This window comes from Cyanistes caeruleus, chromosome Z, assembly GCF_971803275.1.
Source record: "Cyanistes caeruleus chromosome Z, bCyaCae1.hap1.1, whole genome shotgun sequence".
Taxonomy (NCBI): domain Eukaryota; kingdom Metazoa; phylum Chordata; class Aves; order Passeriformes; family Paridae; genus Cyanistes; species Cyanistes caeruleus.
Genome location: NC_141732.1, coordinates 78,302,230 through 78,320,585, shown reverse-complemented (window position 1 = coordinate 78,320,585; position 18,356 = coordinate 78,302,230). Strand labels below are relative to the sequence as shown.

The 18,356-nt window shown below is 43.1% G+C and overlaps 1 protein-coding gene across 5 annotated transcripts in view; it reads right to left on the bottom strand.

Annotated features, from left to right (window-relative positions):
* Positions 1 to 18,356, bottom strand: part of SETBP1 (SET binding protein 1) — a 268,911-nt gene that overhangs the window by 78,763 nt on the left and 171,792 nt on the right. For all 5 annotated transcript variants that reach the window (XM_086867067.1, XM_086867068.1, XM_023944060.2 and 2 more), the window contains one exon: positions 1,526 to 5,018. In XM_086867067.1, coding sequence (XP_086723193.1) covers positions 1,526 to 5,018 — 3,493 coding nt within the window. The remainder of the gene's footprint in view (positions 1 to 1,525; positions 5,019 to 18,356) is intronic.

Here is an 18,356-nt window from a genome sequence, read left to right as displayed (position 1 = left end):
AAAAAAAAAAAAGAAAAGAAAAGAAAAATAAACTTGTTGAACACTTTGAATCCTTTAGATCCTATATGCCAGGACACAACTTCCTTAATGAAATAGCCACTGAAGTACCTGGTGGATAACACCTTTGTTCCTTTTCAGGAATATTGCAACTCTGATGTTCAGAGATTTGTTTCAGTCTCTTTTCCTATATTTTTAGATGCATCATTTTTTGATGTCACAGCTGGTCTAATATAATATGATATCATGAATGGGAATGTTTTCATGGGGTAATCTGTCATTTCAGACCGCTTTTCATTTCTGGTTTCTGTGAAGGAATTGGAAATGTTTAGGTAGCTTAAGCATGAGCAGTCTTTGGAACTCGATCAGTAACAAGTCAGTAAAAACTTTAGAGCCTTGCATTGGCAAGTTATACAGATTCTCCACTCCTGTGTTCTCAGATAATTTTCTTTTAATTTTGAAGGCTATCAGCTGCTTTTCTTTGAAGCTCTTTTTTAGCACATCAGAATCTCATCCACCACTGTTTGGTTCAGCAGAGCTCACCCTTTCCAGAGCTAAGTGTGAAATCTGCTTTGTGATAAATATCTGATGGTGTAGAAGCACTGGGCTGGCTCCCAAGTGAAATTAATTTATAATGCACCAAAACACCTGCCTCTGTGTCATCACAAAAGCAGCTCCCTATTGTAAAATACAATTCAGTCTCTCAGGCAAGATTCTGATTCCCTTTTTCCTCACTCTGCAGGAGAGGAACAGATGTCCTTAGCAGCTAAAAGGAGCTTCCTCCCTCTTCATCTACCCAGCTTATATTTCCAAGTCATGACACCTAAAACTCTTCAGAGTCAATTGGTGAGGGTTTGTTTCCATGACCCTTGTCCCCTCCCATAGCCACTCAATGCTCAGGACAATTATTTTACATGACACCTGGAACTGACAGATTTACATTAGGACTGTACCCAGGATCTCCAAATATTCAGCCCAGCCATCAATATGGTGGATGCCTCTGGATCAGTAGTAGAACACATTAATGGGATAGGAACACAGCTTCACACCTTCCCACCCATCTGGTCATCAACAAATGGGTTTTGGTAACTTTATGAGCCAGAGCAGAGACTCTGCTCTTCTCCCAAAGGCTAGACAGTGACTTTGGTCTGTGATGATAGACACTGATTAGAGGGATGACCACCTTGCCAACAGGTAATAAAATTGCTGCTGTTGCAGAATGCAGTGGTCAGATTTTAGGAAGAAGTGTAACAAGTCATGAGAGATAAGTGAAGGACGGATAAACATTTATAAAAGTGCTGTGTAACAGCTCAAAGGCTTTTAAAACTTTGGACTTAAGATGTGGCCAACTTTCTTGTTGATCTCCCCTAAAATGGAGATAGGATAAAGAATGACATTCAGTTGCAAAAGCCAGAGAAGTTATTAACTCATAAGTGTATTTGCTGTAAATGATGAGTCTCTCTTTGTTCACCATTGAAATTTAATTGCAGTAAATAGTAAAAGTAAAATAGAATAAAACAAAGCTTACCTGAAGAGGCTGAAGAATCAAAAGTACTTCTGTCCTTCCTATTTGTCTTGAAGGGCTGAATGTCCTTTTCCCTGTAAGTTCCAAAGCCTTCAAAGCTTCTTCTTTTATTCCCACTCGCATCATTGTCCCGCTTCTCACTTGAGGAATTTATTTCACCAAACATGTCCAGGGACTCTGACCTTCCATTACTCTCAGTATTACCAGAGTATCTCTTTGTGCAAGAGTCAATGGGATCACTGCTTGAGTCACTTTTATCTTTACTCTGTGACCACTGCTGGGCATCAGAAAGTGAGAGCGTAGACAGCGTATCCACTTCAAAATTACTCTTTGAGCCTTTGTGCCCGTTTTCACAATGCTGGTGCTTCTGCTTCTCCTTGTGCTTGCTCTTCTCATTGAGCAAGGACAGGTCTTTGTCTGAGCCACTCAGCCTCTCGTTGATGCCGTGGCTGGAGAAGCCAGTGGACTTGCTAGCAAAGAGACCACTCAGATCTTCATGAGTCCCCAAAATCCGCTCATCCTTATGCTTGTGCTTATGTTTGTGTTTCCTTTTGTGAAGTCGGCCACTTGAAAGGCTCGTTCCTCCAACCTTCGGAGGAGCCAATGAGGACTGCATGTCTCCAAGGCCCATTCCCACAGGGGTTTGTAGGTGCACTCCGTGTTTTGCTTTGTGTTTGGCAGTGGTGGACATCTTCATATGAGAGCTTGCATGGAATTGGGGTGGGGGCACGGTAGGTCTCATAAATGGGGAAGCCGCTCCAAGCGTGTGAGACAGGTACAAAGGAGCTGGATACTGACCGTAGTAACCAAGATTCATCATAGGCATTGATGTGTAAGGCATTCCATAGGGTGCATAGTAACTCCCACTGGGAATAGGGTAACCGAACCCTTGTAAAAAAGGCACCTTTGTCATGGTGTCATTGGTTTTGGCAGGTCTACCACGCTTCTTCTTAGACTTCATATCAGAGGTCCTGCGAAGATAGAGCAATGGGTCATACTGGATATATGGCACAGGGTAGTAATGATCAAAATTAATCCTGAAGATGCTGGGATATGGATTTTCATGATAAAATGTATAACTTCTATGGGAAATCCTGAACACTTGAAACTTATTGATGAGTTCCTCAAGGTCTGCCAGAAACTGGAGGTCATCTCTGTTCTGCAGGCTTTTCCTTTTCCTCTTGTGCTTTGGCTTTTTAATACTTTCATGAGAAAGAAAGTTATCCACAATGAGATGCTTCTGCCGGTGACCATGCCTGTTCTTTGTGCTGGTGTCAGATGGGATAGCCTCTGGATTGTCCAGGGTGCAGAAATCAAAGGAGTATCTCCGGCGGGATTCTGAGCTTTTCTCGGCTTGGTCAGAGGTGCTGTTGTTGTCTGTACCTATCCCACTGTCACTCGGTATGGTTTCCTCGCTGTGAGACTCGCTCACTGGCGACAGCGTGACTTCTTTCAGAGAACCTATTTCACAGAGGTGAGAAGGTGAATTAGCCATTAGCCTGGGCGGAGACAGCTTCCAAGTTCCACTGTGCATTCCTTTCTGGGTTTTTGTAGGAAGAGCACTGATAGGTTGAAGATTTGGCATAGTTTTTAACTCTGAAAAATTAGTTTCAGTGCTTGCAGGGCTGAGGTTGCCGTTGATCCCCACTAATTGTGTAGAAAGCGGATGAATAGCTGCTGGTGACGATGCCACAAGTGACTGCAAGTTGGAAGGCACTGCTGGGTTTTCTGGCTGGCTGGAAACAGGCCTTGAGTGCTTGATGGCTGTCTTAGGTTCTTCTGGCTGCGGCTGCAGCTCTGCCCTTGGCTTTCTGCCCCTTTTTTTACCAATGTAGATAGTCCCCCTCTTGCTGACATTGATCTGCTTCCCTAGTCTGGCATCAATGGTGGTTGGCCCAGCACTAGATGGTGGCTGGACCTTTGCCTTCAGAGCAATGCTGCTGGAGCAGGAGGACAAGATCTGATTGAGAATGTTCTTCCTCTTGAGGGTTTTCATTTTATTAATGGTCTTGATGGTCTTCTTATCCAAGACCCCAAGTTTCCCGACCTTTTTGTGAAATTTGAGTTCACTCATGGACTTGTCCTCTCCTGGAACCATCTGGGCAAACTTGGCCAGATTCCTTCTCCTCTTCCTTTTCTTTGTTCCTGGAAACTCACGATTGATTGGACTCACTGGGCTGGTGGAAGTCCCCTCATGAATGGTTTCAACAGTGAGCAGAGGCTGTTTCTTTGGTCGTCCTCTTTTTTTCTTGACAGGTGTGATCACAGTAAGACTGTCTGTATTGGTGTACAGAGGGCTGGATGGTGTGATGGGGTAGGCTGAAGGAGGCTCCACCATCAGCTTCTCAGATGTCGTCAGGGAGGTCTCCCGAAGAATAGATTTAGGTTTGCTGCAGGTCCACCGACGCTTAGCTGCATGTTTGGGGTGCTGGACATCAGGTAATTTGCCAGCTGTGGAAAGATTGGTGGGCAGGAGAGTGGATGTCACAGGTAGAGGTTTTCTGACTCGGGCGGCACTGTTGGGGGATGCTTTGTCCGTGAACACACCACTGTCAATAGCTACTAAGGGGGACTCATTTTCAACCACTTTCCCTGGCTTTGTGGCTCGAAGATCTTTTTTACTCCCCTCTGGTTGAGAGCTGGTCCTGTTTGCCATTTCACTGCTCAAAGCAAGCACAGAAGGCAGGTTTTTCTCCTGGATAGTTTTCTCTATGGAGGATTTAATGGATTGCCTCTTTTTCCTTTTGTGGCCAGATGCATCTGTTGTCGGAGACTTAATTGGGATAGTAATTCGTACGTGATTGGTGTCACTTTCACAAGTGCTGGCAGAAATGGGATTCTGCTTTGAGGGTGATGTATCCAACATGCTGTCCATTGAATAAGACTCCTTTTTCCCTTCCATGCTGTCATGGGATTTGCTGTCAAATGCTTTCTGAGCGCTCTTTACCCACTCCATGTCTGTGGTTTGGATGGTTTGGCTTATAAAGTCCTTTTTGCTGGACTTCTTCTTCGTACTTCCAGCGGGCTGATCGGGGGCCTCCAGCTGCACACCTCCCTCCTGGTCTCCAAGAGGCAGAAGCCCATTGCACTCGGAGGCACTGCTCGGCTGGGCGGCCGTGCTGATGCTGTTGGGTGACGGGACTGCGCTGCAAATCGCCAGCTCTTTACTGCTGACCGACAGCTGCCCCCACGTGCTGCTGCTGCTGCTGCTGCTGCTGCTGCTGCTGCTGCAGGACTTCTTGGCCTGGGATTTGCTGTAGGAAACTCCTGGCTCCAGAGCAGAGACCTTGGTGGCACTAATTGCTTCTCTACTGGGCTCTGCGTTGATGAAGCAGCTCTGAGAAGCGGGTCCAGTGTCGGAGCTCGCTGACCAGTCAATGTGGTGCTGGTTGCTACTTTTTTGCTGGTGCTTTGATTTTAAGGTGTCACTGGTGAAGTCTTGTTGGAGGCCCGGATCATAGTGCAGAGCAGAATGTTTTTGTGGCCTGTCATAAACCTGGGAGGGAGCATAAAATAAACAAGGAATAAAAAGTTAGTTTAGCAGTTCATTCATAACCACTGGTTGCAGCTCCTTATTTGTGCAGTGAATAGCAACAATGTCTTTGTAAGTGTTAGGAACCTTTATAAAATCTTCCTATACTTGAGCCAAATTTGCATTTAGATTTCATGCACAGTAAACAAGTTTTGTTTGGTTTCCTTACTCTAAAAGCAGTGGAAATATTTCTATAAATGTAAAATTGCTAAGGGAACATATTCTATTGATTTTTAATTTAAAACACAAGTGAAATATTCCCTTTCAATGGATGAATGGTGAAACTCAGCCTCCTGGTGAGAATGCCTTTTTTTCCTGACAAATAATCGCTCACAGAACTTGAGGCTCAACAGCAGCAATTAAAGTCATTATTGTAAACACAAAAACTGAAAAATTATCTTGGAAGTTGTAACAAACAAGAGGAAAACCCACAGGTTCACTTCCCTATGAAGGCAGATTCTGCAAAGATTTACTTGAATTTCCACATGGAAGCCATCCCCGCATACTTAGTGCTTAAAATCATATGCATAGCGTCAAGTGTGTGAGGCACGCTTGGCAGGTTCAAGATTTGCATTACTCCCTTTCCATTTTAAAACTCTGCTATTTGCAATGTTGGTGAGAGATATTTTCAACATGATTTCTACTCTGACAGGAGCTCTTCAAGCCGCAGAGGTTACAGCAAGGGCAGAATTATGCTGAAGACTCTTACAGAGCAAAAGAAACTCCACTGTATTTCTCTTGGTGGGCCTCCAGCTAAAAAAAAAAAATTGTTTACTACAGCTGTAACTTTTTCCTTTTAAAGCAAAAGTATCTGTCTATTTGTTTTTTACTTTCTTTGGTTGATCTGTTGTGTAGTTTTTTTTGGTTTTATTTTTTATCTTGCAGCTTTTATTTTATAAAGCTCTGGGTCAGTCCGTACAACTGCTTTTGTACACCTAGTACTGCAAGCAGTACTAGGTGTACAAACTACAGACACTGTTGTGATTGTCAAATAAATGATGAGACTAAAAATAAAAACATAATCAAGGAAAGAAAAGTAGATAATAATTGCTGTGTGTCTTGTGTTCCTGAAAACACCCTGTTACAATTAAATTTATATCGGTAGCCCATGTGATCTTCCTTTGGGGTGTTTGGAACAGAAATCTTGGGGCAAGGAGGCAAAAAGGGAGGGCTCTGAATTGGGAAATGAGGTGTCCCTAGTTCTGTGAAACTTCAAAGAAGTTGGAAAAGGACTAGAGAAGCCCATGGCACATTATTAATTGGCCACTAAACATGCATGTTATTGACAAATTGATGCTGAGCTATATTTCATCCCCGTATCAATACAGACATGTGGCTTTCCTGGAATAGGCAATAATGATGAAGTTGTTCTAGTCCATTGTCTCAGCAGCAATCAGGGACTCTTAAATCCTGTGGATAGTTCAGCTGTCGTGCACATGGACCAGCTATGCTCAGGGAAAACAGAGATTTCCAGGAATTGTGGAGTGAGAGAACGAAAGCATGCAGCTGTGGTGGAGCTGCAGATGTCGTGGGTGAGCGACACCCGGTTTCCTCAGCCTGAGAAAAGAGCTGAAAGCATAAACAGCCCTTAGGGAATAAATCCTTCTCCTCCTCTTCCTCACAGTGGCCTCCCACACACGAGCCCTGGAGCACACAGAGGACACAACCCACACTGATGCCCTCCTTCAGAAAAGGGGGCCCATCCACACCCATATCTTGGGATGGGTCCAGGGAGGGGAAACCAGCAGCACCAGCACTGGAGTTTTACTGCTTGTTTTATTTTAACTATTTTAAATTGATCTCAAAGCTCCTGAGATCCATTTTGCCTGTGCCATTTGGGCTTCTCGTGCTGCCCAGACCCTAGGCTGGGTGTTCTGGCACAAGGAGATGGGCAGGCCATCCTCTGGTGATGTGCCAGGGGGAGGTGGTTGTGCTTCACTCCATCATCACATAAAAATTCATCTTCCTGAGGTACCTCAATTTGTGATGTGGAGAAGCCCTGGAAATGCCTCTCTCAGGTCCCAGCACCCACATTGAGGCAGGGCCAGGCTGTTTCTGAACAGATCCCAAACTGCAGGCTGAAGCCAAACCAGCTTCTTACACCCACATTACTTCCAAGTGCTGAGCCATGAAACTAAATGACCTGAAACCTTTCATTTGGAAGAAAAAAAAAAGATAAAAATAAGAAGGAGGGTTACAGCAGGGAACAAAAACATCACACTCTAGCAACACCCTAGTCCTCCATATCTATCACACACATGGAGATCCATGATCTAGAAGGAGAAATAATCTCTGATCTATATTTTAAGGCAGTTAATAAGGGCTCAGAATGGAGAGGCCAGCTATAGATCAGCGATGGATGCTGATATATGGCTTGGCTCCTCCAGCCTCATTTCCTTGGCCTGTACATTATATAGTGATGATGCAACTCCCAGCACATCCCTAATGATAGCCCTGTCATTGCTCCAGCAGCACAGGCCACCACCACATCAATCTTAAAATTCATGAGAAAGATATGCCTGTGTCATCAAAGGTGCCAACTCTGGAGGCATTTAATCACGCAGATAAGCACTCCAATTTCACCAGGACTTCAAAAAATGACCGGTCTGCAGGATCAGGGGACTCCATTCCCTAAGCAGGGTGTCAGAACTATATATCTGCCCAAGCACATTACACTCTGCTGGGTTTCCTCTTGAAACTTCTTCCAGTGTAACATTTATTGGCTCTGCCTTGCCAGACACATCCATACTACCCAAAAATAATTCTTCTGCAGCACAGTGACTAGAGACAATTTGGCTGCAGCAGGTTGGGTTTCAGTGTCTGCAATGGGTATGTGGGGACTGTTTACCTAAAAGCACTGCTAAACCAGTAGAATGTAATGGGGCCAAGCATATTTTATTCCCCATGTATTCATCTGGGCTGCTATTTGATCCCCAGTGTTTAGGCTTCAATTTTCATTGCTATGTGAGCACTGTCCCAAAAAGCCAATGAGGCCTAGCTCAGCTAAACCAAGACTCTGCTAAGCTGACAGATGTCAGATCTGTCAGGATGGTGAGGGAATCTTAAGAAACCTATATCTTGATGCCTTTCACCTAAATTCTTTATTTGTCAGTAAGTATGTAATATACTCCAGCTCCATGGGGCTGTTGACTTGAAGAGAGTTCCTATGGTAGCCAGTCAAGACCAGCAAGAATAGTGGGCATTTTTTCATGAAAACAGAAGGATTTATCTTTATTTACTTTTTGGTTTATGAGACCCTAAAAATGCTTCAAACTTCAGTGCCAGCCTCTGCTTGTCATTTGCCCTTTCATTAAACGGGATTTTCTTCCACAGCCAGCTAATCTGCACTGAGAGTCTGCTCCTTCTTATTTTGTGGAAGTAGAAGTGTAAATTAACTCACATAATTTTACTACAGCTCAGCACACTTGGTCAATATTTCTCTTCATATACAGTTTACTGGATGTTTTTAGTAGGTTAAATAATCCCAACTCTCCTTTAAAGAAAATAAAATACACATAAGGAAGATGAATAGCTTTTGCAACTGAAAAAAGGCTTGAGCAACCTGGTCCAGCACATGCTAAACCTTAGACTATAAGAATAAGATTAGAATCCTCTTATTAGCAGAATAAGATTTGGATGACAAGCTCATGAGCTGCAGGCCTCAGCTTTGGCAGTGGTGGGTGGACCTGTGACCAGGATGGATCCCATACTCTGGTGGTCACTGGTCATAGACAAGAAGAGGTTTTATTCTCTATGTTTATACCTGTTCCCTCTGTCCCTGTGCAGCCCTGCACCTGCAGACATGATTACTCCCAAAACCAGTTTTATTCTGGTGTGCAGCCCTGGCAGCTGAGGAGATGATACAGTACCAGTCCCAGGAAGAGCAGCACCCTACTCTGTAAGTAGCACCCAGCAGCAGAATCCATTCCTCAGGGACTCTTTCAGCATGCTTCAGTCTGCATGCTCATTCCCTTGACTCAGCTTCCATCTAAACCCACATGCTGCTTCCAACCCAAAAGCAAAAACTGGGAGGAGATGACAGCAATAAAACCAATGGCCAAGTAAAATAAGAAGAGTGACTGTAAAAAAATTCCGAATTAAAAGAAAAGAACACTTTAAAAAAAAAATACTGATTATGATAAAATATACATTTAGAGAAACACAACACCTGAAAAAATAAAAAAAAATAAAAAAATCTGAGTGCATAAAAGGATGGTCTCCCCCTGCTCCAAATACACCTTTTTGAGGAGGTAACACACATAAAGCCTGTCAAGAATCTGGCTTGCAAATCAAAGTTAATACTACAACGCCCCCTCTTTAAATCATTCGCAGATCCATCTGTGTAATGGCTCCTCAAGTGTAATTCCCTATTAAGAGGCTTTATCTGGAGAGATAAGCAGCTGGTTCCCATGTCACTAATTGCTGTCTGCTGTGATTTTAAAACATCTGCACCATTGTGCTCTTCATTTTCATATTCTAATCACCCTGAAATTTGAAAAAGGTACATCATTGATTGTTTCTGTGGGTTAATTAGTACACAGTCTCCTTGTAGAGACAATTTAAAGGCAGTCAGAACCTCAATCAGCAAGTTTGTTTTAAAAATTAATAACATCAGGAGTGTCTGTGGGGATTGGCATCCACAGTGACACATCAGTGTGCTCTGGGGACATACCATTCTTTGTTGTCTTCTTCATAGAAGAAAGAAAAACAATTTAAAAGAAAAGGAAACAAAAAAAGAAAAAAAAAAAGAAAAGAAAAGAAAAAGAGGAAAGGCTTTCTTAAATGTATAATGTCACTTAAAATCAGAGTATTGGGAAGTGCTTGCTTTTATCTCAGGGCCACCCATGCCTCTCCAGCAAGAGCAAATCTCATCAAAACACCATATAAAACCTCTGTGTGGTCTAGGAACTGATAAGCCATTTTTGGTAGCAATTTTGCCACTGGGGAGCTGGCATCTCATTGGAAATCCATGGGGTGAAGCTGTGATGTGTGTGGGCACGTGCTCTGCTTTGCCTCCTGAGCTGGCAAGGTGCTGGATCCCAGGTGCTGTGTGCTAGCCATGCAGAGGAGGGCATTAGCTCAGGCACAGCAATCTGCTGTGGCAGAGACACTTCATGCAGAGGGAACATTCCCTGTACCCAGCCAGCTCAGAGGGAAGGCAGGCCTGAATTCAGACCTGCTTAACTTGGGTTTATACCCAAAAGCACTGCACACAATTCTTATATCCTTATATCCTTTGGTGTCCAGCAAGCTGCCAGCCTGAGATGCTCCAGGCTGAATGAATAAATCTGCAGGCACTGACTGAAAATGCAGTGGGCACCTGCCTTCTGAAAAATCAGTCTCTGTTCTTGTCCTGAGTTCCTAAAAACTGGAGAATCTCCAAGTTATTTGTTCCCCTTGAAAAACCTTTCTCTTTAGTTTCTGCTTCCCAGACATGCATGAACACATGTTACTAAGGAAAAAAAAAAACCTTTGAAAGAAAGAGAAAAAATGAGATTTCTAGTTCCAGTGCATGAATAAATAATCCTGTCTCAGCTCATACTTTTGCTCAAAATTGAGCATTTCCTCTTCTGTCCCAATGGGATGGCTGTAAACTGCTCACTTGCAGGCTCTAATCAGAGCTACAGGTTGGAGATATTTCATGTTTTTTGGTGAGTGTACTGAGCTTTCCCAGGGTAGAATTACTCTGTAAATAAAAGATGCCAAGTGGAGGAGACAGCAGGCTCAGGCCAATATAAATTTGGCCTGATGACTTACAGGTTGAGCAGTCATGGACATGAGGTGAGAGGAGCCTGTGATCAAGTCAAGTCAGTTCATAATTGCAAGTCTCTGAAATGGTTTTAGGAATTTCTTCAAGTTCTCAGTGACTCTAGCCATGGATGAGGGATACAAACCAGAAAACAACACTTGCTGAAAGCACAAACAGTGGTTTCTTCTGAGAGACACCACTAAATCCAGTCCAAAACTGATGTAGGGGCTTTAATTAAAAGTGAAACACCAATAAAAACACACCAGCAACACTAACATAAAATTCATTGCTATGGTTCCAAAATAGGGGATTTTCCAGAGTACTGCTGCAAATTTATCGCTCCCAGAATTTATTCCTTCTACAGCTCCCTGGGTCTCAACGAGCACAAAGCCCAGACATCCATCACACTCACAGGAGTGTGGCTCACAGAATCATAGAATGGTTTGGGTTAGAAGGGACCTTGGAGATAATCTAGTTCCCAACCCTGAACATTCATTTGACGCACAAAGAGAGGCAGGAATTAAGGCAAAAATGCCCATGAGAGCAGGACACAGCATGGGGTGGGAGTGGGTTAATTAAAAGCCAAGCAACCTCTTTGTGTCCATTCACCAAACAAAACATCCCAGACCGTGGAGTGTGTTTGTGTGATTGTGTCAATACAGAGAAGCTGAAGTTCAGGCTTTGGCATGATGATTGTCTTGAGAATACCTTGTCTAAAGCACTTATCCAAGGAAAAGACAAATCAATGCAGAGATTACTGAACAGTCCAAAGATGCTCACATGGTTGTGAATTGTAATTTTTCATGCATTCCTGGTAAAGCATCTTGATTTTCTAAATAATTCAGAAATTTCAGAGTTATTCCAAATTTATTTTGCTACCAGCTTTAAACTGAATAATTTGCACACTGTTTCAATCTTCTTCTGCTTTTCAGACACTTCTATTTTCCACATAGAGGGACTGAGGATTTTATTTCGTCAAATTGCAACAATATGTTGAATTTATGAAAGTAGGATTTGGCGCTGCAGGCTGATCTGCTCCTTGCTGATGGAATAGACCCATCACTGCACATATTTTCTTTATCAAATGTTTAAACAACCCTGTTCTTTTCAGAGCTTTGTATTAAGCACCGAGTCTGGGAAAACTCTAAACAACGGGATTTTTCTGTCATCTCCAACAAAGAACCCATCATCACCGACATAACAATGCAGTTTAAATATCGTGTTTAACCATAACACTGTTTGCTGCCTCGGTTTAGGCAGCTGGGAGGGAACAATTGGTCACCAGCTAAGGTGGACTACAATGGGACTCATACAATTTTCCCCATTCAGCTGCTGAGATAACCCTGGTTTGGTCCTTGTTTGGCCTCAAGCCAGTGCAAGGATTTTTAGGCAAATGTTTCAGACATTGCAGCCACAAAGGCAAGGCTTGCAGAGCAAGGAGCCTTTGCTGTGTGCTTTCATTTGTTCAAAACCCTTGATAATGAACTTAAATCCAGGAGTGATATTAAGGCTTTAATATTCATATAAAAAACATACTTCCATCCTTTCAGGAATGGTTAATTCTGCAGATCTCAACCTGCTCTCACCAGTGTGTTACTATGACATCACTTGTCCAAATTTCTACCTCATATTGCTCTTCCACTGTTCTCTAATTTCCTCTAATTTCTAATTTCAAGCTGAAGAAAGGCAATCCACATGTGTACAGTGGCTCAGCCAAAATAAAACAGCAGAAGGGTCCCAAGGCAGACTGGGACATGCAGAAATGGGAGCAGTTAATCTCTGAAAGACTTGTGGTGTTTTCTAGGATGTTAATCCCAGAATCTCAGAACGACAGGGTAGGGTGATTTGGAAGGGACCCACAAGAATCATTGAATCCAGCTCCTGCCCCCACACAGGACACTCCAATGATCCTCCCCTGTGCCTGAGGGAATTTTCAAAACTCTTCTTGAGGTCTGTCAGGTTTGGTGCTGTGCCCATTCCCTGTGGAGCCTGTTCCAGTGCCCAAACAACCTCTGGCTGAAGAACCTTCTCCTGATATCCAACCTAAATCTCCCCTGACTCAGCTTCAGGCCATTCCCTCAGGTCCTATCAGTGATCACCACAGAGCAGAGATCAGTGCCTGCCCCTCCTCTTCCCTTTGTGAGGAAGCTGTGACTGCAATGGGGTCTGACCTCATACTTCCCTTCTCCAGCTAAACAGACCAAGTGACCTCAGCTGATCCCTGTGTGGCTTCCCCTCCAGGCCCTTCACCATCTTAGGTGCCCTCAGCATGTCTGAGATTGCTAAACTGGAAATAAGGATGTGAACAGCTGTGCACTTTAAGTTTCTGCTATAATTTTTAAAAGCCTGCAGTTCTTAATTTGCATTGAAAGGTTTCTTTTATCCTTCATTTAATACAGGAATTGCAGCATTACCTTGAATACTACTTTTTTTTTTTTCTTCCAGGGGATGGGAGAAATATAAATGGCTTTTCCATTGAGGCCAGTGATTCTTTCCACTAGAGTTAAATAATTTGATTATAAATTGAGTCCTTAAATGTCAAGGAGATGCTGAATTCACCTGAAAACAGGCATTTAGGGAAGCTCATAAAAGCTGTGAGCTGCAGTCAGTTAGCTCATCATTCTTTTAGCATGCACTTCATTTAGCAGTTACTGACCGCCAGATTAATTCTTCCAAAGCATTCTGATTGCAGCTACGGTCTAGCATGAAGTATTAAATGTGCAGCAGCATTAGCAAGAAGTCCAGAAATCTGCCAGAACATCTATCAGGCACAGCTGGGTTTTAAACCCTTTGAAAATTTGCAGGACAGGTCAAATTTACGATCTTCCGACTTCCCTGGATGAAGACCTGAGTCCTGTCCCATGAATTCAGTGAGAGCGTTGCTTGTGCCTTCAGCAAATTCACTGTGAAAAGATGAGCTCCAGTGACCTGAACCAAAACGTGGGAGGTTTGTTCCCTTTGCAGAATCTGGTGAATTTTTGGCTCTGTTGGGTACGCACCCAAGAGCCACTGCATTTTGTGCAAAGCCAGTGGGTGCTGTGGGGAGTAAAATTTTAAATTTATAATTTAAATCATAAAATTTAGAAAGGATGTGGTCTGGACTCTCCCAAGAAGCTGATCTCAGATCAGACTGAAAAGTGGGATTCTGCTTTGTTTTCAGCAGTAAAATCATACTTTTTCTGACAGAAGGGAATAGGAACACTCTCATCTTCCCTCGCACACTGACTGCAGGCCTTGTAACAGTCCAAGCAGACATGCAGTGGAGTCTATTCCATTTGCAAAAGGCAAAAGGATGAAGGTAGGGGGAGTTCAGGAGATTTATGCTCCAGTTTCCCCATAACACGTGACTATTTTTACCATTTTTATCATATAAAATGTGATCCCTCTCCCTTTTTCCCTAGAACCAGTACAAACCCCAGGAAGTGATAGCTGAGGAAATTTCCTTGCACAGCTTGAAGAGGCATGGAAAACATCTCTGGTTTTGGACTAGAGACCATGCCCTTGTGACACAGGTGCTGAAGATTTCTGTGTTCAATCAGGGGATTTTAAATCCACAGGATCTTTAAGGAATGATGGAAGATAGGTTTGGAGGAGGATAACCAGCACTGCACTGGGACTCCTGGAGCAGGGACATGTACTGCTGGAATAAAAATGCTCAGCTGCATGTCCTCTTTCAAGAACACAGAAGGGGTGAATTTTGGGCAGCTGCAAAATCACAAGCTGCCCTGGCTAAATCTGACTGCTCTCCTCTAAGAACCAATTTTACCATCCCCTGGATTTGGCTCCCTGCAGATAACTCTTCCACACAGATGTTTTTGCAGGTTCCTCACCACACCCGTAGCCAAGTCTTTCCCAGTGGGGGAAATTTAATCAGGCTTGTAATAAGGTACTGGAGTAACAAAAACAGCAAAATGGTGACATAAAATGTCTCTCTGGTGGTGCTAGGTGAGGTGATGATGACAGGCACTGCATTTTTACACGTTGCTGTGCTTTTCCTGAATGACACCTATCTCTGCTTTGATGTTCATCCCTCATTTCTTCTTCCTCCCCTCCCTCCCCAGCTATGACAAAATCACCTTTACTAATAAACCTCCAGCTCAAATAGCAGGTTTTATTTAGTGTGCTATAAAAACAGTCATTTCTCAGATCATAAAAAGGGCTCAACTGGACTGCATCATTTGCTGAAGTGAGTTTTCTGGTGGAGTGGTTCTCTCTTCTAAATGCCACAGTCCCCCACGACCAGTATTTATGTACCAAAATAAAATGCAATTTTCTGTATTTTATTAAGTGTGAATCTCCAGTGCAAATCCATCTGGGAGCTGATCCCAAGATTTAATTGTCCTTTGCTTTCATACTTTCAAGATATTTTCAAGAGTTTTCACAATATCACCAGGCTAAATACAGTTTTATTAAGGTACAACAGCATCACTTTAAGGCCCTGACCAAGTTTAGCTTTGTCTTCTACACATATAAATCCACAGCAGCACAGACCAGAAAAAGAAAGGACAGGGAGCTGTGGTGTGAAAAGAAAGACTGCAAAATACCCTGAGCATAGTTTAGTGTTTAAACTTTAAACGACCTCCCAAACTTCTCCAGCTTCTCACCCGACAAATCAGGTGTAAAATGGAGCCCTGAGTCTCACACCCATGAGACTGAGTATGCAGTGCTTTAATACAAATTCTGGATTAGTGTTCAGAGCAGAACTGGCATCAGGAGAGCATCTAGGCAAGAAGTGGCCCATCCCATGCTGAGGATCTGCTCTGGAGGAACCCTTAAAATCCCGAACCTGTGCAGAAATGCAGTGATTTCTATGCACACATTCTGCTTGGGATTGGGGTCAGGCCGGGCAGAGCCACGGTGTGGTTCCACCAGCACCTCAGAGCATCGCCCTTTTAATTGCTTTTGTTCTAGTAACTCACTTAAGTACATTTCTCTGCACATGTTGATGAAGCAAAACCATTCCCAGCCCTGCTATTGCTTCCTCTTAGATGCTGACTGCGTGCTCAAGTTGAGTAAGTCTATAAAAACACTGGCACTGAAGGTACAGTCTCCTGTCCAAGCAGCTTGGCAAACAGGGTAAATCACAAGCAGCAGGACTCATTTTAGATATCAAACTGTGCTTGCCCGTTGCTCAGAGAGGGAATCTATGCCTCTTTCTTTTCAAAATGTACTTATTTTGAAGGATTGGTATTGGAAGGGTTGGCAGAATATAAGTGTTTGCAACAGTTGGTTGAGGAGAGAGGGAGATTAGCTAAAGTAGAGGTGAACCTGGTGTTCACCTCTTTGATACACATCAAACTGAATAAAAATACATGGGGCAGCAGTGCCACTGCCACAGAAGGTCCTTAGTTTAGCAGATACACAGGATTTGAAGTTAGGAAAACTGACATGAGGAACATGGCTCCCACTTTAAGAGGGTGTGTAAATAATCATGAGAACAGCTTATCACAGAAATCAGTAGGTTCTCTAGAACTGGGAGCTTCTTTTAAAATTAGGCTGGGTGTTTTTCTGACAGCTATTGGACTAGGAACAGGAATATATTTAGGCAAATCCCCTGGTATGAGTCATGCAGGAGGTTTGACTAAATGGTTCTTTCTAGCCTTAAAATCTGTGACTATGTAACCTCTCTAAATCCTCCAGTGTTTTGTCCAACCTGGTGTTAAGCAATTCCAGCAATGTGTCTTCAGCCCCTTCTTCTGGGAGTCGATATCCCAGCACAATAAATCTCACTGTTCAGAGTCTCTTCTCCCTTCCCCTGGAACCATTTCCATCCCTAGACATACCTCAGTTCTGGATTCATCCCAACAATTCCTCCTCATCCTTGGACCAAAAAGAATATCTCACATTTTTGCACAATTCATTTCACTTGCCGTATTCCCTGCTGCTGTAAAGCAGCGTGTCCCATGGGTAAGACAGAGTTGATTTACTGGGAAGGGCCTTTCTGTCTTGGCAAACCCAATGAGATGTGGTCCCCTCTGGAAGAAAAGCTGGGCAGTGTTGTACCACACCCGGTCCTGCAATGATGAGAGATGCCAAAATCCACCAGTTCAACACAGGCTACCAACCTGGCACAGGGAAAGCTACTGTGATTTCTGTTGCCATTCCTCTAGCCTGGCTGAGCATGGACTTTTGAGCATATTCCTCCAGACTGACTCTGTCCTTGCCAAATAGCTGAGATTTGGCTCTGAGCTTTAAAAGGAGGCACTAAGTATCACCTGATCTGGATCTAAGCCTCAAAGATATCTATAAAACACTGCAAAACCAAAACATCCTGGATTTGAAAAGTGAAGAACCCTGGAATCATTTTTAGACATTAGCTGCCATTTTTCTTTGTTTTGGGGGTGGTTTTTTCCCTTTCCTCCCCCCCCCCCCCCCCCCCCAGTTTTAAATATAGAAGAACATATTGATTTGGTCTTTCCTGGTTTAAATTTCTCTGCTGTTCTGTATGCTGCATCACAGTCTCAAAACATGAGCCCAAATTCAGAGCTCTGAACAGTTGGGCACCTCTGCCTCAATCCAAATGTCACAGTTGGTGTTCTGAAGGGTGTTTTGGGGGGGGGGGGTTTGGGTGTGGGGAGAGAAAAAAGAGCAAAAGCTAAATCCCAAACTACTGTACAAAAGGGATGCAAGTGTTAAAGACACTGTTGCAAAAACTACTCAGTGACTGCTTTAAACATCCTTAGGAAAAAAATCTATTTTATTCTAAGTATTTACCTAATACTCAGTAGTTATTATCTTTTTTTCTCTGTGTTTTTCCTCCCTTTGTTTTATTTCCACTAGACAATACACACAGTTCTGCATAATCCTCCTTTAAGGATTTCTCTCAAGGATACACGGATATCTATTTTCTGGTACCAGACACAACAACCTTGTGAAATCAGGGCAGATTCATCACCCATCCTGCACACGACCTTATCAGCAGTTGCTATGGGTGGCCCCTGTGGAATACTGTGGAAAGGGCAAAGCTGGGAAATGTGCACTTTAAAGTGCCAGAGAATTTAGTTCAGTGTGCAGCACTTGTAATTGCTGCTGCTGCAGACTGCTCAGCTTGTTATGGATATCTGAGAATTCTCTTTTTCCCTGACTAGAGGTCATGAGATTTATTACAGTAAATGTTTTTGCCCCCCTTCTTTTATTTTTTCTTCTGGAAAAGGTACGACACAGTTGAGGGTGCCAGCTTTCTTGCATGTATAATATCTCCAGAGATGGAGAAGAGAAATAGAGCTTCCAGACACTCCTTTCCCCACATGTAACATATTTTGCATTTACTTTGACTAAAAAAGGGAATATTTAAAGAGAAGGCAGCGTTGTGCTAGGTTTTGGTGCAAGAGATATGGCAAAAAAGAATCCCAAAACTGACTGACAAACACTCAGGTGGATGGACTGCAGCAGCAAATATTAAAAACTAAGTCTCTAGTTTCCTCATCATCTATATTCCCATCTGGTGGCATCTACTACCAAATATATCCAGAACATGAATTTTTTTTTCTATTGGTTTGCAAGCCATCCTCTATACATAACCATGGATCTACATATTGTAAAAATATTACTTC